General features: G+C 40.4%; 1 protein-coding gene across 1 annotated transcript in view; it reads right to left on the bottom strand.

Moving 5' to 3' along the window:
• Window positions 1–26,265, bottom strand: part of ZSWIM6 (zinc finger SWIM-type containing 6) — a 102,922-nt gene that overhangs the window by 27,308 nt on the left and 49,349 nt on the right. The window contains exons 5-8 of the mRNA XM_014055595.2: window positions 5,779–5,958; window positions 3,952–4,128; window positions 3,551–3,697; window positions 875–1,021 (exon numbers count right to left, since the gene is read on the bottom strand). Of these exons, the coding sequence (XP_013911070.2) occupies window positions 875–1,021; window positions 3,551–3,697; window positions 3,952–4,128; window positions 5,779–5,958 (651 nt within the window). The remainder of the gene's footprint in view (window positions 1–874; window positions 1,022–3,550; window positions 3,698–3,951; window positions 4,129–5,778; window positions 5,959–26,265) is intronic.

The raw sequence follows: 26,265 nt of genomic DNA, 5'->3' as shown, positions 1-26,265 counted from the left end.
ACAAAATAACAAGTAAAATGTATTCATAGTGATTTGAATGGGAGTCAAATGCTGTCTACTGAAAGCCGAAATATAAAACAGCAAAAGACTGAACAATGAATTAGGAAATCCTTATTTCTGCTATGAGTTCATTACATGGTCTTAAGGAAATCTGTGTTTCATATTCTTTGCCATCCTTCACCTGCAATATGGACGATAACAATACTGACTAAATCACAGCAAAGTAGTAAGAATCATTTTGGGAGCCACCCAGACTTCAATATAAGATGGGCAGCTATGCAAATGTTTAATATAAATAAATTATATTAAATAATTTAAAATGAAAGTAAATTATAAATAATTTATAATATGAACAGTTGAACATGAAATGCAATGTTATTAATATTCTTAATATCAAGTCAGGTAATAAAGTCCACATGCTCTGAATTCAGAAAAGGTCCCAAATTCAATCCCAGACATCCTAAATTGAAAAAGAATTTGCTACATACATTCTTCCTTATATTGGTATTCTACAGATTAGCTGAGGTTGTAAGTCCCTGAAATCTTCAGCCACATTGGCTGGGTACCGACACATTTGGAAGGCAGCAATTGAGTGAACGTATACCTCTCTCGCTATAAGGCAGATTGATACATTCAGTCAGTAAGATAAACCACTGATCACTCAGAACAAACTTCTGTTTCCTTAATTTCCCTTTCTTAAGCATTTTCAATATCCCTGTTTCAAGGAATGTTTTAATTATGAAACATTTTGGCTCAAACTCATTGCTAACAGTTCCAAAACTAATTCTTTAGTTAACATGCAATGACTAATAAAATGCAACTTGTTTTAAAATGCTGAATGCACATACACAACTGGTACAAGGTAAGATTTTACCTGTGAAATCTGAGAACACATGGAAGCTTTCATCGTCCACTCTGCAGGCTTCCATAAGGCTACTGAAAAGAGTGCCAATTGGGTCCAATGGATGCCCAACCCAACCTTCTAGATTTGTAATAGAGGTAACACCTTTGTGAAGAAGTTCTACATAAAAAAAACAAGCACACATATTGATTGTATGATAACAATTGTATTTATATTGTTTACAGAATTTTAAAATGCAGAATATATGTATTTCTTTTTCTTATCAGTTAGACTTTTCCAAATCAGGAAAACGAAACCTAGGAATGAGTGGCCATAAAGGAGACAGAATCTGAATTCAGATCTCTAAAATGCCCATCAAAGGGTTCACAATGGATGAAATACGGCAATGCCAGTAGCTGAAATTTTAAATAACTATATATCATTGCTTAGCTTTTTCAAATTTCAGCAATGAAGAGGAACCCTGGTCAGTTAGAAATAATCAAGATAAAGCAAGGTCTCATTTCCTAGGAATCAAAAATGTTGGCTCTACTAACAACAACAACAAAAGCTGTCTAAAGGTTTTACTTGTTGTTGTTGTGAATAGTTTATCCAAACTATCTTTAGGGCTATTTCTACAGAATTTATAAACAGGAAGCATACTTATGTTATTCACAGAAGAGATATTTTAGTTTTTCCATTTAAAAAAAAAAGGGTCAGTATTTTAATTAAGAATTCTTTACAATTGAAGCCAAGACACTAAATATTTGAATGGGTAACTTCCATGAGAATTTGTGTCACATGGAATAGAGGAGGTACATTATGGATAGTTCACTGCCAGTAAATGAAAACAACGACTTCCTGAGCCCCCACCAATCTTCAGAGGGTTGGCTATCTATTCAAGATTCCAGGAAATACTAACACAAATTTTAATTCTACTTAAAGAGAAGAGAACTGGAGGCAACAGCAGCAAATGGAATAGTAAAAAGGGATACTACAGATAAGTTACTTAGCTCAAGCAGCTCCTATAAATTTTTTGCTTGAGGCTCACAGAATCTATAGAAGAGTTTAGGTGCAGATGAATATAGCTCCAGTCTTACTGTCTTTAACCACCATGTATTCAGGTTGGAAGTCTGAGAGGTGGATATATTTGTGCTCAGTTTTCTTCATGAGCCAGGTCTGGAATAAAACTGGGCTCTTTGTCACACTGCCATATGGACTCATTGCAAGCCAGCATGAATACAGATCATTACAGACCTCTCACCTGAATGAGTGGAAGCTAGAGAAAGATACAAAAGCGGCTATGTGCACAGCAAGTACTCTCCCCACTTTCAACTTTTTAGACATTCAAGCAAATGTCTGAATGATCAGCATGTGCTCTATCACTAAAGTCTTCAAGCAAAGCCTTAAGGACTCTGCCTTATGTCTCCAAGCAGTTCCACCCAATGCTGTCCACATTATGGAGGGAGAGGGCAGGGGCATTGCAAATGTGAACAGGCCTACAGAAACCACCAGTATATATCTGCCTAATCCTCTGCAGATATGTAAAAATGTACAGATTGAAGCAGTCGTGGAAGGGCTACATCATATACATCGCTCTATATTTTCTCTGTACCATATTAATAGTATTATACCCACCCTCTTTGGTTTTCAAAGACAGCTTTATTTCCATTTTCCCTATAAACAAGAATCCTTATTTGGTAGCTTTCTGATCCTGTAGATGGGGTGTTATTCAAAACTGAATTAGATCCCATCTCTTGGATTTACTAGGCAAGACCTCACCCAGTGTTGATTGACACTATCTCAAAAAAAAGAGAAAGAATCTATATCTGAACTACAATCAGTACAGAAGCATGGGAATGAGCTTCACAGTTACACATAATACTTTCAGGGACAGGGCAGAGATCTTATCTTTTCATCCAAGGACACTGGTGTATTTTGTCACCTATGAGTGAGTGAGCAATGTACTAACAAAGACAGTAAACTGACCATGCTTTCACAAACCCAGATTTTTAATTTTATTTTTGCTCAGATTACATGAATGTCCCAAAGAGGCTTTTTTTCCAAGGGGCAATTGGACTTCCTGGTTTTTCTTTGAAGACATTTCATTTCTCATCCAAGAAGCTTCTTCAAAGTGAAACGTCTTCAAAGAAAAACCAGAAAGTCCAAATGCCCCTTGGAGAAAAGCCTCTTTGGGACAACCATGACCTGGATGACTGAGAATCTCCATAGACAAGTACAGAACTCATGCAAGAAGCCGTATGATTTATGGATTCAGTCACGTCCCACAATCATATTTTTAAACTGTTAAATGAACAATCTTAACTACCCACCTAAATAAATACATTTTTTTTTTTAAAAAGCCCTGAAGAAGAATGTAGATGGTGGTTCTGCTATTTTACAATTAGATCATTATAAGTAGCTTGTTTCAGGAATATTTTCCCTGTAACATTCTGCACCTTGAATTTAAGATTAAGAGAAGAGAATGAAAGAACTCTTTGTACTGTTGTCTTACTGAGAGATACAGAGGAACAGCTTTATTCCTATCAGACATTTGGCAATGAACTGGCTCTTACCCCCACCCACCCCAGCTACCGTCACTGCAAACCTGCAGTGCTATATGTTCAATCATCACTTGCTTATTCTTAGTCTCATTCCAGACTTTTTCTCACCATGCTGCGTCCTTTGGCCTTTCCTCCTGCCCACATTTACCTTTCTTCTGGAACCGGAACATTTCCTGCTGCTTCTGCTGCTGTCTCCTTAGAGTATTAACAATAGCAATTGCCAGCCGCAGGGCTTCTCTTGGGTAGCCATGAGACCGGAGTGCATCTACTCGTGCACAAGCTGTAGGCACATGCTCTGACAAAGAGAAAAGGAAGGCATTGTTAAGTCTACTGGTGTCTGGAATAACCCCAATACAAAAGACCATTAAATGATTTTAGGAATCTACCGTGGGGGGGGGGGGGCAACCGAGCAGCCCATCTGAAAGGAAGCTCTGTTGTTCTCACCAGATGTTTCTGTCTTTTCTCTTCAACAACAACAACAACAACAACAACAACAACAAAAAGAAAGCATTGAAATCAGGGACATGTATTTCTTGCTAGGCCACTTACCATGCCAGAGGGGCCACCCGTGAGAATCAAAGAGCGAGTTTTGAGCTTCTTCATGGTAACAGTAGTTGGTATACAGATCACTGTTAATAATGTGCTGTAAGTGACTGTCCTGCCAATGGAGATCGCATGCCTCAATAGCTCGTGTGAACACTGTCCGGTGAGACCTGTTTGATGAATCTGCCAGCCCAAAGAGTTCGAAGAATTATATATTTTAAAATGTTTATATGGCCCCAAACCTTCCACATTCATTTCCTCCTTTCCATTCTCTCTTATTAACATCATTTTCACATAGATTTCATAACTTTGGATGGAATCAAAGCTACCCTACATCAACTTTCCTCCAAGTGGTTTCCTCCAATGACTTAACTCTCACAATTCCCAATCAACATCTGGGGATCATGAAGCTTGGAATAGTTGCTTTACATAATCAATTCACAAAGCTCAGTTAAGACTGAGCAGGAAAACAATATCCAAGTTTTATTATTATGATACAATTAGTCTACAAATGATTAGTTTGCACCATAGCTTCAAACCACACACATAAATGATGTATATTTAATATTCCATTTCAAGCAGGAACAATTATAGATATACAAGGATAATCATTTCTTTGATAGAGAAGAGGTTGAAGATTAATACCAAGGACACACAGATTTAAATTAATGCAAAAGCTGCTGAGGTACAGAGTTTTCTTTTTACTGTACAATGCCAACTTGGCATTTAAATGCTAACTTGGCATTTGACTGCACCCCTTCATACCACACAACCAGGAATTTGCAATGTGGTTTTAAGTAGCTGGAAGATGCTCTCCCTGCAATTATAATTTTAATCTGTTAGAAACTACAGCAGTACTGTCGACATCCTGAAGCAATTTTTGTTGGGGGTGTTACATAGCAGGGAAAGTTAGCAAATTAAATGAAATAATGTGAGTGATCTGAGAAAAATATATTAAAGAATTAGGGACTGAGTGTTTCAACCCAAATACTACGGTAGTATTGGCAGAAACTGAGAAACAGGGCTGTTTAGTACAACATTTGAACAAGGAAATGACCTATAGGCATTAGCCTCAAACTAACTACTTTCATCTGTTTTTATAAGGCACCAACATATACATTATGATATAAAAATACTGATATTTTATATATTGATTTTGTTTGATTTAAAACATTTTCATGATGCTGCAACCCCAGCAATTTAAATACACACAGTTCCTATTTAGTATAGCCTACTGGGTTTACATTGGAAGAACATCTACACAATGAAAAGCAATTCAGAACTAAATGTCAACCCAACATTCTATTAGCTGAAATACAGTCTTTGAAATGACCAAGAGAAAAATAACATGTCTCGCATTACTGAAAATGTCTTGAGGTGTTGTCAGTGACTATACATACTATAGCCAGCAAAGCATGTACACTTCATCTTTTAGTTAATATTTTTCCACCAAAAGCTTGAAAAATCCAGAACACTAGCATTAGGATATTATTATGCTGAGGATGAAGGTTCATTCTCCAAGCTTGTGGGTTTGTTTCCAAACATTTCATTAGCAGGCTAAGTAAAATCTTCAGTGAAGTTAGGGTATGTCAGTGTCAGTATTCCTCTGTTTATAAGGGCTTCAAAGTGTGGGTGTGTCAAGTGAGGGTCAGGTGTGAGTCATCAGAGTCTCTTGTGATGGGTCTTGTAATAGGGAGGTCAGGGTCAGGGTCAGGGTCATTGGGAGGTGAGTGGTGGGGGTTGCATGGGTTGGTTGAGGGTCGGTGCTGTTACTATTATTATGCTTTTACAAAATGGTAAATGTGCAACATCTTCAATTAAATCAAAGTTTACCTTGTATTCCATTTACACCCTGAGGCAGAGCATTGGTTAGACTTGGCAGGTCATTTCCATGGTTCCCGTCTTCCCAGGGACACACATCAACACTGTTCCATTTCTTAAGCTGTTTCAGCCAACTGGCTTTCTGTTCCACCTTGCAATGGGGATTTAATACTATGCACATCCAAAGAGCACCTACAGAGAGACAGACAACATCCAATTCGGCTAGATACCTTGAAAGTTATGAAAAGAACTATACACACAGGTTTTTTTAAATGGATGCATTAACAAAGCTCTGTAACAGCTCATGCAAAAGGCACCCTTGAGAGCTTGCAGGAAATTTTATTTTATTTATCTAATTTATATAACCCCTCCCCACATCTTACAAACAAGTGACCCTTGCCAGCATATAAAAAACCCAAACAAATTAATCAAAAGAAATCAACTTGAAAATAAGCACATTGAAGGAAATCTGTTATGCAAACAAATATAAAGGTAAACAAAGGTGATGATCTCCATATGCAAAAAAAACCGCAATACTTTCAGTTTACCAATAAAAACATGCATTAAGTGATTTTCATGATACGTTCAATGAATTTGATCCTTGTGGACTATGCTAAAATAAGTAAATAAAAATAGATAATGTTTGGAATGAATGTTCAATGCAATGTTCTTTAAGTATGGATTATTATTTTCATTTCTTATAAATACATTTTTTCCCAAGCATGTGCCACACAAAGGATCCCCCTACCTGGATGTGCATGTGAGAGATCTCCCCACTAAAACACCCCTTGCAATCATTGCAAGTGAACCACCAACAATTCAAATTTTACATCCCCTCCCCCCCCCAACTTGATTAAAATCTCTGAAAATATTTGATTCCCACTGTTGTTCTATATTGATCTATACTTTCTATCAATTCTATGCGGATTTTCTATTTTCAAATCTAGTGTGCAGATGTTCTATACTTCTCTCCATAACACAAGGGAGAATAAGCAACTTCTGGGTTTTTTTGCAATTATTTTTTGCCTTTTGTTAACCAAGGACAGAAATATACTTCATAAATACTGCTGCAATTATGTATGAGAAATCCTTCATTGAAATTTACAGATCTAATTTTCTGCTGACATTTAAGTCTGAACCAATCCAGGACCTCTATCTCTGACACTGCATGCTAATCGAGATATGAATAAATCAGGAACTGTTGGAACATTTTTAAATATAATGATATTGCTCTTAAAATCAGCTATGTTGCAGACTCTTGACAAGCACAGTGAAGACATCTACAAGTACTATTTAGCAACACTTCATTTGTTCATCAAGGAAGAATTTTACATATTACAGAGACCTTCAGAATCTGTTAAAAATGAATGACAGCCTTTCAGAAAAGACATGCATGCAACTGAATATGACGGTAAAGAATGCAAATGGAAATCTGCAACTAAACCACAATCTATGCCAAACGTACTGTACCAAATCTTCAAAAGCAGTTCAAATGATTTTGTTATTTCTCAACAATTTGGAAAGTATTATTTAGTTAGTAGCAGCAAAACAAATCAAGCCAAAAGCTCACACTAGCCTTCCTTTTATTTTATTGTATAAACTGTACAGCATTTGCTTCCTGGAGAAGCTGGTAGATGTTTAACACAGAAAATGCCTGCTATTGTTTCACCGTTGAGAGAGAAATGCATTTACTGAAATATGCATTCAGAGATCTGCACGAAGGCAGGCTGGTTTTGTGCACTGCATGAAGTCTTATTTTTTCTTTAATATTTTGTATGAACATGGCACTGCAGCGGCGGGCAATGAGTAGCTCTAAAATCTGGCTTTTGGAGCCCTCTCTTGCCATTTTGAGTTGACAATCCCATGAATGAGTGAAAATCCTAAATTAGCCGTATAATTAAAACAAAGAAAGCTCTCACATTTACCCCCCCCCCCCAAACAATCCTGCCCAAATGTGCAATGTGATCACACTCATCCTGTAACCAGATCAGTTTTTATATTAAATACTGCAGTTCATGATTTCAAGAGGAATTTCATCAATAAATGATAGCTGTTCAATTTCTGTGCATTTTGACATTTTTAACAAACAAGGGTGCAATGATAAAACTAAATGGTAATTCCTCCTTAATTTTAATATAACTCTGTAAAATTCTTTAAAAAAATTAAAGAGCACAGAAATTTAATCCAGGCCCAAGCTTGGTTATATAAGGCATACACACATACACGGTATGTATAGTTTCTTTTCTTAATATTACTGGAACTCAACCTGCTAAGAGATTTTCCTGGCACAACAATAAGCACATATCATAAATCAATATGCAAATTCCATATTTCCCTGAAGATAATTGGAAGACTCATCATGCTGCAACTGCAATTTGGTATTAATTTCACACAAGAGAAAGACTATTAAAACTGTCACATCTTAGTGAGGTATTGTCAATTCTATTTTCACAATCATTATCTTGCTCTGAATTAGAGGTGGCTTTTCTTCATCAAACTTCTTGTTTCAATACAGACATTACAAAACCAATTCGACACTACTGTTTTATCCCCATCAGACAAACAGAATATAATCAGCAATCAGCGATAGAAGTTTATTCTTATATTATTAACCAAATAACTACATGATGGCAGTATTAAAGTCCTGTGTTGTATTAGCAGTAGGTGCTGTTAACAATATGCATCCATTTTTCCATCATAGCTATTAAGCATAGATGCAGTACGATTAATAATTGTTTCCTATAAACATTACGATATCCCAAAGATTCTTTTTCCAACTGGAATTTCTTAGCTTTTTCCTCCTAAAATATTTCGGTTCTCATTCAAAAGTCCTGAACCGAAGAAGCTTCTTAGATGAGAAGCAAAATATTTTCAAAGGAAAAAGGAAAAAACCAAGAAAATCCATTTGGAAAAAACACCTTTGAGACAACCATGACCTAGATGATTGGGAATCTCCATAGACACACATTAGGATACTTGGCTTGCAATAAAAGAGAATTATCTCAGCTAATTTACATTTCCTCCTCCCATCCAAAGATCACCAATATCGATGAAAAAATAAAAGAAGATTAACTTAGATTAAAGAGTAAATGAAACATGGCATTAATTTAAAAAAAGAAATGAACAAATATTTGGCTACAGGGTTTGGCTCCTAGATACTCCCAGGACCCCTTCTTCAATATGGAGTTTAGTCCATCTTGTATTCTCATTTCAGATGGATATGCTAGGTGATAGGAGAGACAACTGAAGCATAACATTTCTCCATGACAAACTTTCTTGGAGGGTGATTGGCACCTATTGTGACATTTCTTATGGGATTGTTTTTTAAAATTTGGTTAGCCTTACAAATTCAGCACATTTGAATTCAAAATTTTTCCAAATGTGTACTTTCAGGAATGAAATCCCCCTGAATCCATATCTGTTTGTGGAACTGCCTCACCCTGAGGGTATCTACACATCCTATTCAGTTAGATACAGTGATACACTCCAGGTCCCCTCCTTTAAATGTTACTACATGATGGGATCTCAGAGGTCTGTTTCTTGGTGCCTCTCACCCCAGATCTGAGGGATCCCAATCTTTTAGCCTTCTGAAGAGTCATGAAGACCTGGCTCTACCCCCCCTCCCAAAAAAAATTGCTATGAGCTTGAGATTGACCTGGGAAGCTGCTTGGTCTAGCATCTCAGCGTAAGGTTAGTTTTGTTCATTTTTATGGATTTTTTTGAGCTTCCTAGAGTCCATTATATGAGATAGGTGGCCACATAAGTCCAGAAAGAAAACCAGTCAATCAATCTATCAGTCTCTCATTCTGTTAGCATTCCTTAAGGATGAATACCTGGCTATTCTCTTAGGGGTTGGGTTAAGACACATGGACCTCCTCACTGGATGTCTTTTCCCCCTGTATTTTTAGAAAGCCACTGAATCCCATCTTGTTTTGTTCTGTAATGTGTTTTTAAGGTTTATTATAGAGGTACACCCTAGAGTTCGGTTTGAAGTTTTTTAATTATTAATCAAATTAAACTAATTTAAATTAAAAATAAACAAATAAGGCTTTTGGGGGTTAGCTATTCCCAGTTGTTTGATCCTTAGGTTAGGTGCCAATGAATTTTTTCATTACTATTTTTAATTTAGTGTGTGTTTATGCTGTTTATGCTATGCCATACACTGCTGGGAGTTAGAGCTTATAATAATAAGCCTGCCCTCTGGGATAATATCCCCCAAAAGATCTGAATAGCTCCCAGTCCGATGAAGTTCCAAAAGCTATTAAATATTTGCTGTTTTCCCAGCTTTAGAGTAGGGTGATAGTTGAGCCCCTATCAGATAGGGTATGGTTTACATGTTTATCATTGGGATTGCTCATGAGTTGTCACTTTTTTATACTTGTTCCTATTTTTTTAAATGAAAGCTGGCCAGAGTTAGTAGTAGTCAAGTGGCCTCTAAATTGCAATTGTAATCTAATTTAACTCTTTTTTTTAAAGAACTGCTACTAGAAAGGACGTTGGTCTTACCTGAACGTCTATTTTCTGATGGGAGGAGGGAATGGTCACACGTGGGTTTTATCACAACCTGATTGGTCCAAGGCTGAGAGGAAATCTATAAATACCGGTGCCTGTCCATTGCTAGCCCAGATTCTCGAACATGAACGGTACAACTGAAAAACAAGAAACAACACAACAAACCCCGGGAAACACCCCCCGGGCCCTCCCCTTGGCCCCAACAGACAGAACTCAGGGCGGGTTGTGACCATTCCCTCCTCCCATCACAAAATAGACGTTCAGGTAAGACCAACGTCCTTTTTCCAGAATGGGAGGAGGGAATGGTCACACGTGGGACATACCCAAGCTAAAGTCCCAGGGAGGGAGAACAGGAACTCTAGGAACCAAGGGGAGCCTCAGCTGCCACCCCCTGTAGGACCCTACGACCGAAAGATGCGTCCGCCGACGCGAAAGCATCCAGACGATAATGCCGGATGAACGAGGTCGGAGTGGCCCAGGTAGCCGCCCGGCAGATGTCTTCAAACGGGGCCCTCGTGGCCCACGCTGCCGAGGTTGCCGCGCTCCTTGTAGAGTGCGCCGTGACGCCTGATGGAACCGGCCGCCCTGAGGCCACGTAGGCCTCCGAGATGGCCTGACGCAGCCAACGGCCGATGGTAGCCGAGGACACCCTCGAACCCAGAGCTCCAGGTAGGAAGGAGACGAACAAGGCCTCCGACTTGCGGAAATCCTTGGTCCGCCGGAGGTAGATCCGCAAGGCACGGCGGACATCCAGACGATGCCAAAGACGCTCCCTGTCAGTGGACGGACTCGGGCAGAAGTCAGGCAGGACGATCTCCTGAGCCCTGTGAAAGGGGGTATTTACTTTGGGGACGAATGCCGGGTCAAGGCGAAGGACCACCCTGTCCTGGTGAAAATGACAGAGGTCGTCCTTACAAGACAGGGCGCCCAGCTCGGATATACGCCGAGCGGAAGTGATGGCCACCAGGAAGACCACCTTCAGTGATAAGAAGCGCAAGTGCACCGAGCGGAGAGGTTCAAACGGAGCTCCCGTTAAGGCCTTGAGGACAAGCGGAAGATCCCACGTGGGGAATCTATGAACGGGGGGAGGCCTGAGATTTGCCGCCCCCTTGAGGAACAGCTTGACCAGAGGAGACTGGGAAAGAGAAGAAGATCCCGCCCCCCCCAAGACCGAGGACAGAGCCGCCACTTGGCGACGCAAGGTGTTTTGCGAGAGCCCGTCCTCCAGGCCCTTCTGAAGGAAATCCAAGACGTTGGGGATGGTGGCTCTGTCGGGAGAGATGCCCTTGGGGGAGCACCAGCGGACGAACGCTGCCCAGGTGGAGTTATAAATGCGGGTCGTTGAGGGACGACGGGCCGCCTCGATGGTGCGAATGACCCCGGAAGACAGATGAGCCCCCCTTAGAAGCCGCCGTTCAAGAGCCAAACGGTCAGCTGAAGCCACTGAGGCTCTGGGTGAATCAGGGCCCCCTGCCGTAAGACCACCTCCCCCTGCGGAAAGAACCTATCCAACTACTCTACAGCTTGGACCAGGCTGAGAGAATCTGGGCTAGCAATGGACAGGCACCGGTATTTATAGATTTCCTCTCAGCCTTGGACCAATCAGGTTGTGATAAAACCCACGTGTGACCATTCCCTCCTCCCATTCTGGAAAACAGGTATATCATCCAAAAAGAGAGCAAATATTCCATAACATAAGCTCACCTCCATATAATCCACCAGTCTTAAAGAGCCTCTTTATACATTAGGGACAAGAAGTAGTAGAACATTATTATTCTGCAATATGGAGCATGATGCAGTCAGTATGGATCTTAAAATCCTATATTAATGGGGAAAATATTAATAATGAAATGCCGAGTTAAGGTTAAGCCATTTTTAAATTCTCTATAAAGCACAGATTTTTTTCACTAGTCCAAAAATGCACTTAGGCTGCATAATTTATTCAAACTACAACTTTTGTCATGGCATATTTTTTTCAAAATGTTATTTTACCACAATCTGCTACAGAGGCAGATACTAGAAAAATGTCAAGATAGTGAATATTTATTTATGTAGACACCTACGTTTTAAACCGGTCTAAATCTTTTAACCCACTATCATGGTAATACTGACAGCCAATTTGGCATAGTGGTTAAAGGCACTAAACTAGAAACTAGAGACTGTGAATTAATGTCTTGAAAGCACCCAAAAAAGTATTTTTGGTGATGTGAAATATAAATGACATTTTTGAAAATAAGGAAATATTGTCTATCATAATGGAAAACTTAGATCTTATTCAATAAATCCCTCCCTCCTTCAAAGATGAATACTCCCAATTGTTACCAAAACAAATTCAGCCCATTAGAGATTCATTAGTGCTAAAAGTAAATCCAAGGCCCCAATGGATAATGATCTAATTAGATCAGTATCTTCATGAACAGAATATATAAGTACTCTAGTACTGTTTAATTCATGAACTCTCTCTAGGATATGAGGATATACTACCACTTTTGAGGGTTCCAGCTTTTACTCATGAACATCGCCTCAGAAAAATCCAAATCACTTAAATAGTACTCGTAGTACTCAAGGTGCTGAAGTTCTTGGACTACTGAATGTTTTATCTTGTTCTAATTCGTTTTGTTACTGATTCAAACTTTGATATATTGGTTTTGACAAGTGTTTCACTGTGTATGATATTATAATCACTCCCTGTGCATTTCATACTAGATGGCTGATTAATGTAATAGATTATTTGCAGCAGTTACGGCAAAGGAAAACGATGTAGTTTCTATAAGCTACATTTTGTATACGAGGATAAGAGGACATATATGACAAAGGAACACAAGCATAAAGACTTCCTTGAGAATTTTTTTTATTTCACGAGAAAAAATTCCATTTCAACTTAGACCTGTATGTAAAGATATTTAATAAGGCTATGACAATTAGTACTCAGGTGGTAGATATGTGCATATAAAATGCAAAGAAGGCAAATAAAGAATGAAAACTTAAAAATTCTATTTTCTAGGCTTGAGCTATCTTTCTTGTACTAATTGTGAGCCAGAAATGTTCTAAATCTGATGGTGTGCTGACTCAAGTGACAATTTGTTTTCCATTATTCAGGCCAATACAATGCCATTTCAATTTTATTCTGTCTCATATCAAATTATTCACAGTACAATAAGGCTACAATAATATCAGGTTTGGTGTAGTGGTAAAGACATGAACTAAAAACCAAGAGACTGAGATGTAGTCCTGCCTTAGGCATGAAAGCCAGCTGGATGACTTTGGGTCAGTCACTCTTTCTCTGCACACAATGTCAGGCTCAGACAACAAGCTGGTGGATCAATTTTTGTTGCAACCAATGGATCAATACTTGGTTGATCCAGAAAAAACGACGACCAGATCCTACATTTGTAGGAAAATGCTAGAGAAGGGGGGGGGGGGGGGGAGAGAATAAGGCTACAATTAAAGCAAGTCTTCAGATTATTCATCATGCTGTATTTTAGCTCATTTGCTTAGTATGGAAGGAATGGATGCTCCATTCCGTAAAACTCAACAACAATGTCAAAAGCAACATGGATACTCAGATTTTGCTTTAGTTAAAAGTATTTTAATGATTGTAGATATACCATTATAGGAAATGGGGCTTTGAAGTTTAATCCAGACACCAGGGAGTAATGTTTTGTGTATTGGCTGATTACTTCAGCTTTGTAAACAATCAAAGAACAATAGGAAATACTTAGGGTGACAAGTCAAAAATAATCAACTACAAATATTTAAAAGGCAAATATATATATATATATATATCAGTGATTTCTGTGATTTAGCCCATAAACCCTTATCCAACATATCACAATTTCTTGAGCCATTACTGTACACACACACACACACACACACACAAACACACACACACCCCAGTAATGGCTCAAGAAATTGTGATATGTTGGATAAGGGTTTATGGGCTAAATCACAGAAATCACTGATAACTAGCAAATTTCATTCAAATATGTTCAATAGATACAAAGGGTAATAATTATTCATGTCTCGAAACTGAAGCCACTGTTAAGTTTTTATATTGTTTTTAAAATAAGGGTTCCAGACTAGCAACTGTGTATATGTATATACACACATATACACTCTCTTTGTGTATATATATCTTAAATATATTTACAGAAGCAACAATTAAATTTATAAAATTCAGCATTTAAAACAGGTCTTTTTGGTCTTGGGGAAGATAACTGCTATCATTCCACAACCACTGATCCTGCTGAAGGAAACTCACAGAAACTGGGATTTGTCAGGTTGCCTTAAACCAATATGTAACCACAGTTTATCTTAGTCTGAATATAAATATTTGTGGTTACTGAAAGTGAAATAAAGTGTATTTTATATTATTATACTGGAGAGTGAATCACAGAGAAGATTACAGGTACATAAATTCATGTTTTAGTATATAACATTAACATACTATTTAGCATTATAGGTGAAGTGGGCCTCCCTTAAGAATTATAAGGAAATAGCCAATAGCAATTCATGCATTTTAAGGATATATTTGTCCCGTGCCAATTTCTAGTTAATATTGTTTGTCTAACTTCCAAGAAAGTCCTTAACTTTGCTCCATTTAATGATTTGCTCTTCTCACTGGTGGAAGAAAGTTCCAGCAACAGACTTGTACAAGAGTAAATTCCTTCCTGTCTATTGTACAATCAGTTTCACATGAGCTTTGCACTGCTGTTTTTATATGCCATGCACTAAAAGGCCTATACTAACTCATAATTGTGGTAGCTTAGAAGAGAATGGACTTCTCTTAACTAAGAACTTCACAGCTAAATTGTTAAACTGTATTCAACCGCTATTATTGCTTGACCCTTCGATGTGCAGTAACTTTTGTGATTTTTGTTATAAATCTGTATTTTTAATTTATTATCTTAGTTTATGCTATTTGGTTTAGTATAACATTTTGCTTTGGTTTGGCTTTGTTCTGGCATGGTTTCCCAGTGAGCCTGAATGGGCCATTGTATAAACTGTTGCCAAGTTACATCTTTAAACACGATCCTATTCTGCAGGAACTCCACATTGACTGGAAAACCAAAGCACTACTATATATTATTAACAGTGTCTACCATCTTCTGTAATGGGAAATCAATGAACAATCATTGCAAAGACCATGCCAATCTAATTAGCTCTTTTTTTCTCTGTCCAGGAAAAAATAAATAACGTTCCTTGGGAAACTTGGGAAAACTGGAATAATTCTACAGGGCGGGGCATAACCTTTTCCTAGGGGGTCACAGCAACACTTGTAATAACAACACAAATAATTCATACACCATTCGAAAGCCCATCAAAAACTGAGTTTATTGACACGATTTAATAGTCAGTATGACCACCATTAGCCCTTCGAACAGCATTCAAACGAGGTGCCTCTCGAAAGGCAATGCATTTTATTCTGTCAATGATCCTTTGTTCTTCCGAATCGAATTTTCCAGCCATTCTTAAAGCAAATTTAACATTTAATAGCTCATTCAATTCAGTTTTTTATGGGCTTTAAAATGAGGTGTCGCGGAAGTTGTAAACTGCTGTCGATCTTGCTGTGACCCCCTAGGAAAAGGTTATGCCCCGCCCTAGAATTGCAAAATAATGACTGTTTGAAGATTTGTTGTGTTCTTATCCACCTCGTTTGAATGCTGTTCGAAGGGCTAATGGTGGTCATACTGACTATTAAATCGTGTCAATAAACTCAGTTTTTGATGGGCTTTCGAATGGTGTATGAATTATTTGTGTTGTTATTACAAGTGTTGCTGTGACCCCCTAGGAAAAGGTTATGCCCCGCCCTGTACAACACAAAAGGACAAACCTCATGTCAATAATGGGAAACGAAGCTGAAGAATTTTAAATAAGCTGGTCAACAATCCATTTCTGTCTTAATGCACAAGGACATTTGTTGTCGATGGCTTCCACTCATTCTTCAGAGTGTTGACGGACGATAGATGCACATTTTTAATTTTAAAAAGCTCTCTTGCTTACATGCATGGTGAGGAAGTTGAAATGAGGATTTTGAAATGCAAGATCTACGTGATAACAGATAGCATAGGAAACATTGTAGGATGGGAGAAGATAGGAAAGGATAATGAAAAACAGTAACTGTGGGGAAACCAGGCATTCATTTGAACCCGTAATCTATATGTTGACAAGTTGCTGGGCTCCATCATTCTACCGGGCATAGATATTTGTCTCACAGATTCTTCTGCTTCACTGCGCTTATCAGATAAAGCCTCAGAAATTTAATTTAATAGTTTCAGCTTTATTAAGCTGTCACAAGAGCAACCCTACTTTGATAACAGTAACTGTGCCAATTAGAGTTTGGTTTAGGTTGACATATTTAGCTGCGGCACGTGAAAGGCAATAAAAGGCTGTTTTGCATTTTTAGGTTTTTTTTTTCATGTAGACTCCCCCCCCCAATTAATTTGGCACTTAGCTTTTGCTAAGGGGACATCTAAATTATATTCAAGGGCAAATGGGGCTTAGTTTAAAACTGTGATGCTCATATTTAAAACGGTCAGTAATTAAGCTTCTGAACCGAGAACACTATTTGTGTCGGTCCTGATAGTGACACGTGACAATTATACTCAGGGCTTGTATCTTTCAAGGTGCCAAAGGGCTTCCAATTCCATATCACAGCCAGGAATCAGCAGAAAACACCAATTAACTTGCAGATCCAACATGCTGACAAAACTTTTCTCTATAACTAGTAGCTCTCAGAATTTAATGCTGAAGCAGCCGATTAGGCCTGGAAGCCAACGTTTGCATAGGGCCTTCCGGCCTGCCACAAGCCTTGAAACAATATGGTACTTACAGAGGGCCAGAAACGCCCAAGTTATGCAGTACTTTTGGATCAGGTGATTGAAATATATAACACTGATTGGGTGAATCTAAGTGACATACAGCAAACTCCCCCAATAGCTCTCTGTATCCACAGTTAATTGACCATAAAGATAAGTCTATAAAGTCCAAGAAAGGAGCAGCAAATACTTTTATAAAAGACTGAAAACCCTTTATGGACTTTTTGCTAAAAATAGATAAAAATGGCTATTTTGGGATTTACCAATAGTCTTAAGCCAATGGGATTTCATAAAGGTTGATAATAGGAAAAGGGAACTATACTCTATAATTTAGTGGAGTGGGCCGTGATGCCGGCCGGAACCGGCAAGTTCTGCATCTCATAGGCGAGGACAATGACCAGACAGACCCACTGGCTAATGGTGGACAGGGAGACCCTCTTCCCTAGTGACGAGGGTTGGAATGACACAAACAGAGCCTCAGACCTACGAAACTCTGCCGTCCGCCTTAGGTAAATCCGTAAGGCCCTTCTTACATCTAAACGGTGCCAACTGTGGTCCCGCTCCCTGGTCGGGTCTGGGCAGAAGTCCAGAAGAATCACTTCCTGCGCCCGGTGGAAGACCGGGTTTACCTTTGGCAGGAAAGCCAGGTCCAGGCGTAGCACTATCCTGTTATTGTGAAATGTGCATAGATCCTCCTTGGAGGAGAGAGCCCCCAGCTCCGAGACTCGCCTAGCCGAGGTGATAGCCACCAGGAACACAACCTTACAAGTGAGGAGCTTCCGGCTAACGGTCCAGAGTGGTTCAAAAGGCTCGGCCATAAGGGCCCATAGCACCATGGGAAGGTGCCACATAGGAAACCTGTGGACTGCTCCAACCAAAGAATGGCCGTACGGTTGAAAAATGAGGCGGAAGCCGCCGCCTTAATGGCCCAAGCTATTGACTGGAAGGTCTTCCTGAGGATCATCTCCGCCTTCCTGTCCTCTGCCTTCAGGTTGTCTGCCACATCCTTGGGTACCAGCGATGCTGGGGCAGCCAAGGCCACCACCGGCGGATCCACAGAGCGCATCTGCAATGCTTGGGAGAAATCTGGTTTGATGTTATAGAACCGTCTGTCATTGCTGCCTGGGGGTGGGGTAAAGCCTGGGTGTCTCCCACTGTCTCTTAACTACTTCCAGGAAAAGGTCGGGAGCAGGAATCTCCTCCTTAACCTCTTTAGGCTCGGAATAGAAAGTGCCCTGGGGCTTCCTTGCTCGCTCACCTGCCTTGCCCCCCCCCCAGCTGAGCATGGCACGCGCCTTGCGTAGGAGGAAACCAGAGCCCTTTAGTCCCCATCGGCGCCAATCTGCCCTCTCAGGGCTCCATGGGATCGCCGGCCAAAATGGCCACCGGGACAGCGACCCAGCCACTGGAGCCTCCAAGCCCTGAGATTTAACCCTCGAGTAGCTGGAAAAATCGCAGCTAATAGCAGGGACTTACTGGGAAGTGAAGGAAGGGTCTCCTTGTGAGAAGGAAGCAAGTTGAGTCGAGGATGGTCCAGAAAAGTTGAATCAGATCAGGAGTCAAGAATTTACAACCTCTCTTTGGCCAGACTGGATTGAAACTGGAGTCAGAGGAGAGGAGCCCAGAGGCGTGGCTTCAGCTTCAACCCAGTCTCAAGGCCAATTGGCTGTGATAATACCATCTCTGCAAACCCACTCTGGAAAATGTATTTTATTTTTTGGTTTATGGTTTGGTTTATTAGATTTATATGCCGCCCTTCTCCCAAGGACTCAGAGCGGCGTACAACATTAAAAGAAACACATAATACAAAAGTTAAAAAAAATTAAATAGAATATCCCAAACAAACCCAATTAGAATTAACAATAACATTTTTTTTAAAAAATTGAATTAAAATTAACAATGATCAATAATTTATCAGTAGGTGGTCTTGCAGGTATCCTGGGCCTAAGCCATGGAGCGCTTTAAAGGTCATAATTAGTACCTTGTATCGCACCCGGAAGACAACCGGCAACCAGTGCAGGCCGCCTAAAGGGGATGTAACATGGGAGCACCTAGGTGCTCCCATGATAACCCGCGCAGCCGCATTCTGGACCAGCTGAAGCCTCCGGGTGCTCTTCAAGGGCAGCCCCATGTAGAGCGCGTTACAGTAGTCTAGGTGAGAAAGGACAAGGGCATGAGTGACTGTGCACAGAGCATCCCGATCCAGGAAGGGGCGCAACTGACATACCAGGTGAACCTGGTAAAATGCCCCCCCTGGTCACGGCTGTCAGGTGTTCTTCTAAACTAAGCCGTGTATCCAGGAGGACACCCAGATTGCGGGCCCTCTCTGAGGGGGCTAAATAGCAATAGCAGTTAGACTTATATACCGCTTCATAGGGCTTTCAGCCCTCTCTAAGCAGTTTACAGAGTCAGCATATCGCCCCCACAGTCTGGGTCCTCATTTCACCCACCTCGGAAGGATGGAAGGCTGAGTCAACCTTGAGCCGGTGAGATTAGAACCGCTGAACTGCAGATAACAGTCAGCTGAAGTGGCCTGCAGTACTGCACCCTAACCACTGCGCCACCTTGGCTCTCCCCCTATCATCAAAGATGGAACAAGATGCACAAATCGGGATGACGGAAACCACAGCCACTCAGTCTTGGAGGGATTGAGCTTGAGCCTGTTCGTCCCCATCCAGATCCGCACAGCCTCCAGGCATCAGGACATCACGTCGAGGGCATCGTTTGGGTGATTTGGGTAGAGATGAAAAGTTGGATATCATCAGCATATTGATGATACCGTACCCCAAAACCATGGATGATATCACCCAGTGGTTTCATATATATGTTGAACAGGAGGGGTGAGTGAACCGACCCCTGGGGCACCCCACAAGTGACGCGCCTCGGGATCAATCCCTGCCCTCCAGTCAACATAAACTGCGACTGATCCGACAGATAGGAGGAGAACCACCGTAAAACGGTGCCCCCACTCCCAATCCCCCGAGTCGTCACAGTAGGATACCATGGTCGATGGTATCGAAAGCCGCTGAGAGGTCTAATAGGACCAGGACAGAGGAGTAGCTCTTTCCCCGGGCCCGCCAGAGATCATCGACCAACACGACCAATGCTGTCTCCGTGCTGTATCCGGACCTGAAACCCAACTGAAATGGATCCAGGTAGACAGCTTCATCCAGGAACTGTGGAAGCTGACATGCTACCACACTCTCAACAATCTTCGCTACAAAGCAAAGGTTGGAGACCGGTAATAGTTGGCTAAAGAAGCTGGGTCCAGGGAAAGCTTCTTAAGGAGGGGCCTCACCACCGCCTCCTTCAAGATGGTGGGAAAGAACCCCTCTCTCACCGAAGTGTTGGCAATCGTCTGGAGCTAGCTTCGTGTCACCTCCCGGGAAGCCGAGACTAACCAAGAGGGACACGGGTCCAGCACACAAGTGGCAGCACTGAGTCTCCCTATAATCCTGTCCATGCCCTCGGGGGTCACAGGATCAAACTCATCCCAGATGGTCTCCACAAGATTCATCCCCGTCAACTCACCCGAATCTACCCAGTCAGAGTCCAAGCCTGTCCAGATCTGAGTGATTTTATCCTGCAGATACTGAACAAATTCTTCAGCCCTACCCTGCAAGGGGTCTTTCCCAGTTCCTTGGTTAAGTAAGGAGCGGGTCACCCTAAACAGGGCGGCTGGGCAGTTATCTGCAGATGCGATAAGAGCGGAAAAATGTTGCTGTTTTGCCGCTTTTATCGCCACTAAGTAGGATTTAATATGAGTTCTTACTAGTGTTCGATCGGATTCGGACCGGCTGCCCTCCAACCATTCTCTAGGTGTCTTTTCCGCATTTCATCTTCCAGAGCTCCTCGGTAAACCAGGGAGCTACCCGGGATCGACACCGGGTCAGAGGCCGCAAAGGCACAACATGATCCAAAGCCCCAGTGGCCGCCCTATCCCAGGCTTCCACTAGGGCTTTGGTCGAGTTGTGAGCAAGGGATTCAGGAAAAGTCCCTAGCTCCATCAGAAACCTTTCAGGGTCCATCAGGTGCCTGGGGCAGAACCATCTAGTCAGTTCTGCCTCCCTGCAGTGAGGGGTAGCAGTATGGAAGTCAAGCCTGATGAGGAAATGATCTGACCATGACAAGGGTTGGATAGAAATATCCCCTAAATCTAGATCATTCATCCACTGCCCAGAGACAAAAATCAGGTTGAGTGTGTGCTCCCCATTATGGTTGGGGTCTTGAATTAACTGAGTTAGGTCCATAGCTGTCATGGAAGCCATGAACTCCCGAGCTGACTCGGATGTCTCGCCAATGGAAGCCAGATTGAAATCCCCCAGGATCATAAGCCTGGGAAATCAACCGCCAATCCAGCTAATAAAAATGTTAATAAAATCAAATCAAAATCAAAAATCAAATTAATACACCTAGCAGCTCAGGCAGGGCTGATGAAACATAGCAGGGAGACAGGTACGTAACAAAAAGGCCCACCTAAACTCCAAGGCCCCATTTCACAAAAAGGGACTCACACCTGCCTATCTGAGGCACAGTGATCACCTGAGGTCCGAGACTTTTCCTAATAACCACCGCCACCCCACCGCCCCTGCCCTGGGCTCTCAGCTAGTGAAACGCCCGGAAGCCTGGTGGGCATATTCATTAAGGGGAACACCCCCCTCATGGCCCAACCAGGTCTCCGTAATTCACACCAGGTCCGCTCTACCCTCTTGTATGAGGTCATAAATGAGGGGAACCTTATGTACCACAGACCTGGCGTTAAGCAACACCAGACGGAGACCAGGGTCCTGTAATCCCAAGCACCCAGGGGTGTGAGAAGGATGATGAGGATCGGAACCCGTGATTGCTCTTAAACAGTGAACCCGCTTCCCCGAACATAATTTGGCCCTTGGCCACCACCATATCTTCCTCTCCCACAAACAGTAGAGATGGTTCAGTTTAAATTAATTTTTTTAATTTAAACTGAACCATCACCTCCAAAAGATCCCACAATATGTATGCATACCATGCATGAACAAATATGACATAACAGCAAAAAGAATCCAATTCTTTAAGAATTTAAAATCTAAATTCAGTTTAGATTCACCTTAAATTTTAACTTTAACTTGCTCCAAAAATGAAAGCAAATTCTGTACCAATGCATATGTCTTGTGACAGAATATTCAAAAAACTGAAAGCGTCTGGGTTTTTGGCAGAAAAGCATTTCCATGACTCAAAGTCATCTACAAACTAAATTGATTAATAAGGGCTAGCTGATGAAATCACATGTTTGCTATATAAACATGCCCTGTCAATTCTAGGAATAATTAATCCCCCCTCTCTGGATTGTTTGGTGATTCAAATGTAAATGTATGTCTCCTGTCAAAATAGCAACTCTTCCTTGATCTTTATAGGGCCACCCTGTCAGCTAACCTCTTTAGTCTTATAAAGGAATCTAAGTTAGAAATTCCTTTTACTCATTATTAACATATTAAGTGAATGTTACCTTCAAAAGAAGTATTCTCATACCCTTCATGACTGTGGGAATCTTGCAAATATTGGCTGAACTTCAATTAACATCTTGTTACTTTAGCCTTTCTGCAAACATATTGTTCCTAGAAGCAGAACACTTCTTTTTTAACATCCTTTTATAAAAGGTGGCCTCTTCCCAAGGGAAGAAACGCAGTGAAACCTGTCTGATCTTGGGAAATTTCTATCACCTGAGAACATGCTTAAGAAAGCTTAGTAGCTGGTTGACTTTAGGGCTAACCTATAAACAGGTGTAAACCTGCAAATGAAAGTGAGCATTATTTCATTTTTATACGTGCTCAAATTGCCCAATGGCTTTCATTCTGCATTTACAGGAGGGGAAAAAAACCTTTTATGATTTTTTTATGATTTCAAAATAATAGGTTTTCCTTTCCCTTTTTCAGATTGAAAGTCATTCCCAAACTCAAACATCAAAGCTCAAACATGAAAGTTCAAATATTTTTTACTTTGGATGAGTAAGATTATAAGAGAAAATTGAGAAGATTCTGGCATCCAAAGGGTGTTATGTCAAATATTCCTTAGGGATACTCTTTAAATGGGTAGGTTCAAAGAACTGGTGACAGTTAAAAGAACTGACGTGGAGACTGGAGGATTAACTTTTAATGCAAGTCTCGTGACCTTCCCTATCAAAATGGAGTAAATAAAGTCAAATTTTTACTAAGAGTAGTTCCATCGCTTACCATTAGAAACTAAAGTGTAACAGGAACATAAAGCCATACATCACAGTCACACTGAATAACCATGAGCAGAATATCTATACTGATGCTTCCAAAGATTAATGAATGTTGTAATAGCTTCTCAATGGAAGAAAGTCTAACTTGACTTATTTCCAAACCAGGCCAATACAAAATTAACAAATCTATGTTGGTCACTTTATTTGGCACTCTCCTCTCTTTCAGGTGTTTGCATGGAATCTGGCGCAAGCAATTATTTGAAAAGAGGAAAACAGAAACAAAGCAACAAGAAAACAATTGTTTTGAGGATTTTAGTCCTGGATTGAATAAAACATTCAGGAAATAATTTAACTTCCATATTGCATTAATTGTGTGTATTGAGTTTTGAGTTACTTATTCTTAATCAATTTTTTTCCAGTCTCAGAGACTGGAAAAATTACTCATACAGAAACCGTATAAGCTTGATTTGAGGCTTCATGCAAATACGAATCATATTGGGAGAATAAATCAAAGCTACTGGCATATCTCCTGGAGCAGAGTAATTTTTCAACGCAACCTGAAATTACCCTGCAAGGGTGGAGAAGCAACACTGGAAATGGGTGCTCGTATCTACATACACAGTCTAATGGTACAGCAAGGAGCCTGGAGAAGCCAACAGAGACACACATTCTATTTTTTTCCCAATATCAGTAATTTCATTCTTAGCCCTGGCCTGAAATCAGGTGAACAGCTGACCAGAAAAGTCAGCTTTGTCCAGAAATTCCTGAAAACAATGTATTATCTATCACCTGTTCAGTTTTAACATCAGAAGTGGAAGAACTGTAATTGATCTGGCTTTCCTTGTAACTTCCCAGAATAGAGGAGTTGAGAGAGAAAAAATCTACCAGAGAGAAATAGCCACTTGCTTATATTAACCAACACAAAATCTAATGGTCTCTTGTGCCCTTTGGAACACATTGGAAGCTGAATATGGGTAAGTAGACAAAGAAAAGGATTAACAGTACCAAGTAGCTTTATTTGCTCAGATGTCAACACCTGAAAATTAGTTACTAACGCCAAAGAGGTAATACTAGTATTACATAGTGTTTAATTAAAACAGGGAGTTGAGGCTGCTGTGAAACTAGCAGTATTTAACATTGAAAGCATTAACTTAGAAGTTTTTTTTTTTTTTTTTTTTTGTTTATTTATAGGCCGCCCTTTTCCCTGAGGGGACTCAGGGCGGCTTACAATCAAAAAAGGAAGGGGAGTGTGGGACAATACGAAAAAAGAAATGTGCACAAAATAAATTAGACAATAAAACTCAACATTCACTCAGCATTCGGGAGGGGCGAAATAAGATTATCCCCAGGCCTGACGGGTTAGCCAGTTCTTGAGGGCTGTGCGGAAGGCCTGGACGGTGGTGAGGGTACGAATCTCCACGGGGAGATTGTTCCATAGTGTCGGAGCCGCAACAGAGAAGGCTCTCCTCCGAGTAGTCGCCAGTCGGCACTGACTGGCAGATGGAATACGGAGGAGGCCAACTCTATGCGATCTGATGGGACGCAGGGAGGTAATTGGCAGAAGGCGGTCTCTCAAATAGCCAGATCCACTACCATGGAGCGCTTTATAGGTGGTGAGTAGGACCTTGAAGTGCACCCGGAGTGCATTCTCAATGATACATCAGATCCTGAAGTGCACCCGAAGTGCATTCTCAATGATACATCAGATCCTGGTTAAATTCAGTGAGAAAGACACTTGTTTTATCCTTTTTTGATCCATTGTTTAGGTTTACTCATTCAGCTGAATTATTAGAAATCTTTGAAGGACATGGAAATTATATGTTGTGAAGTAATTGTTTCCCTGAACTAGCCACTCGTAAGCAATTCCTCTAAGAATATCAAACTGGCACACACTGAGCCAAACTGTGCCCCCAGCCCCAGGAAACAGATCTTAGTAATACTGTACACACAAGGTCATTATTAAATATAGTACATCCAGGGAAATGCTGATGGAATTTGTTGCAAGGATTCCCTTACTGACTGCTTGTCTGTAAGAAAGATAAACTGAAATAGCTACAGCTCATAATTTGCTCCTCTGGAACTTTCAGTGTTACATTTATTTCATTTGGAGCCATATAGAAATACAGTACTCCTATTCCAAAATACACAACAAACCAAAATAACACGAAATATGAATTACAACTATGATGTTTGTTTCAGTTTCAATTAAAAATTGATTAAAATACTCATAAGACTTACTTAAAGGCATGAAATACAGCTTGTTCTCAGTTTGTGTTCTCCTAATTTTCAAATAGAAAACCAAATCTGACCCAGAACAAATTTTAACACAAAGTTCACCTACTACCAGCTCAAATCAACAAGTACACACCTCACTCTTCATACAAAAAATTCCAAATTCACATTCAACCACTCATATAAACGTAGGCCGTAAAGCATTTGGTTAGGATAGTAAGCTTGCAATGAATTTGATAAATGAGCCTAGTTTGGCCAATTATCAGGGTTCCCCCCACCCCTCCAATCTTTACAGAGCAAAAATCCAAGTATAGCACAAAAAAGACATGTGTTTACACTGAGGTATATACCCAGACCACCCACTTGATTAAAAAGTATGAATGAAGGATCTTGAACTAACATTATACAGTGTTCCATGCCTATTGAAAACTGATTAGTGAAGGAGTATGCCCTTTCAAAGACATTTTGGAATCAAAGAGGTGCATAATTATGAAGGTAAACATTTACTATTAATAACTGCAGATTTAGCCCTTGTTAATACAATGGGTTACTTATTACATAGGAAATGTTTATATTCTAGCTTCTACTATTAAACATTTCACGGAGCAGTTATTTTTGGCTGTACATCCTCGGCTTTTGCAAAAATGCACTAATTTTGCCTATGAAAACAAGTTCCCAGGTTACCATAATCCCAAAATCTGGCAACAAATACAAATTCTATTGACAAGAACCAAG

The sequence above is a fragment of the Thamnophis sirtalis genome, unplaced genomic scaffold, assembly GCF_051295495.1.
Source record: "Thamnophis sirtalis isolate CommonGarterSnake01/CBP01778 unplaced genomic scaffold, rThaSir2_p1.2 scaffold_5, whole genome shotgun sequence".
Lineage (NCBI taxonomy): Eukaryota > Metazoa > Chordata > Lepidosauria > Squamata > Natricidae > Thamnophis > Thamnophis sirtalis.
This window is presented reverse-complemented; position numbering and strand designations above follow the sequence as displayed.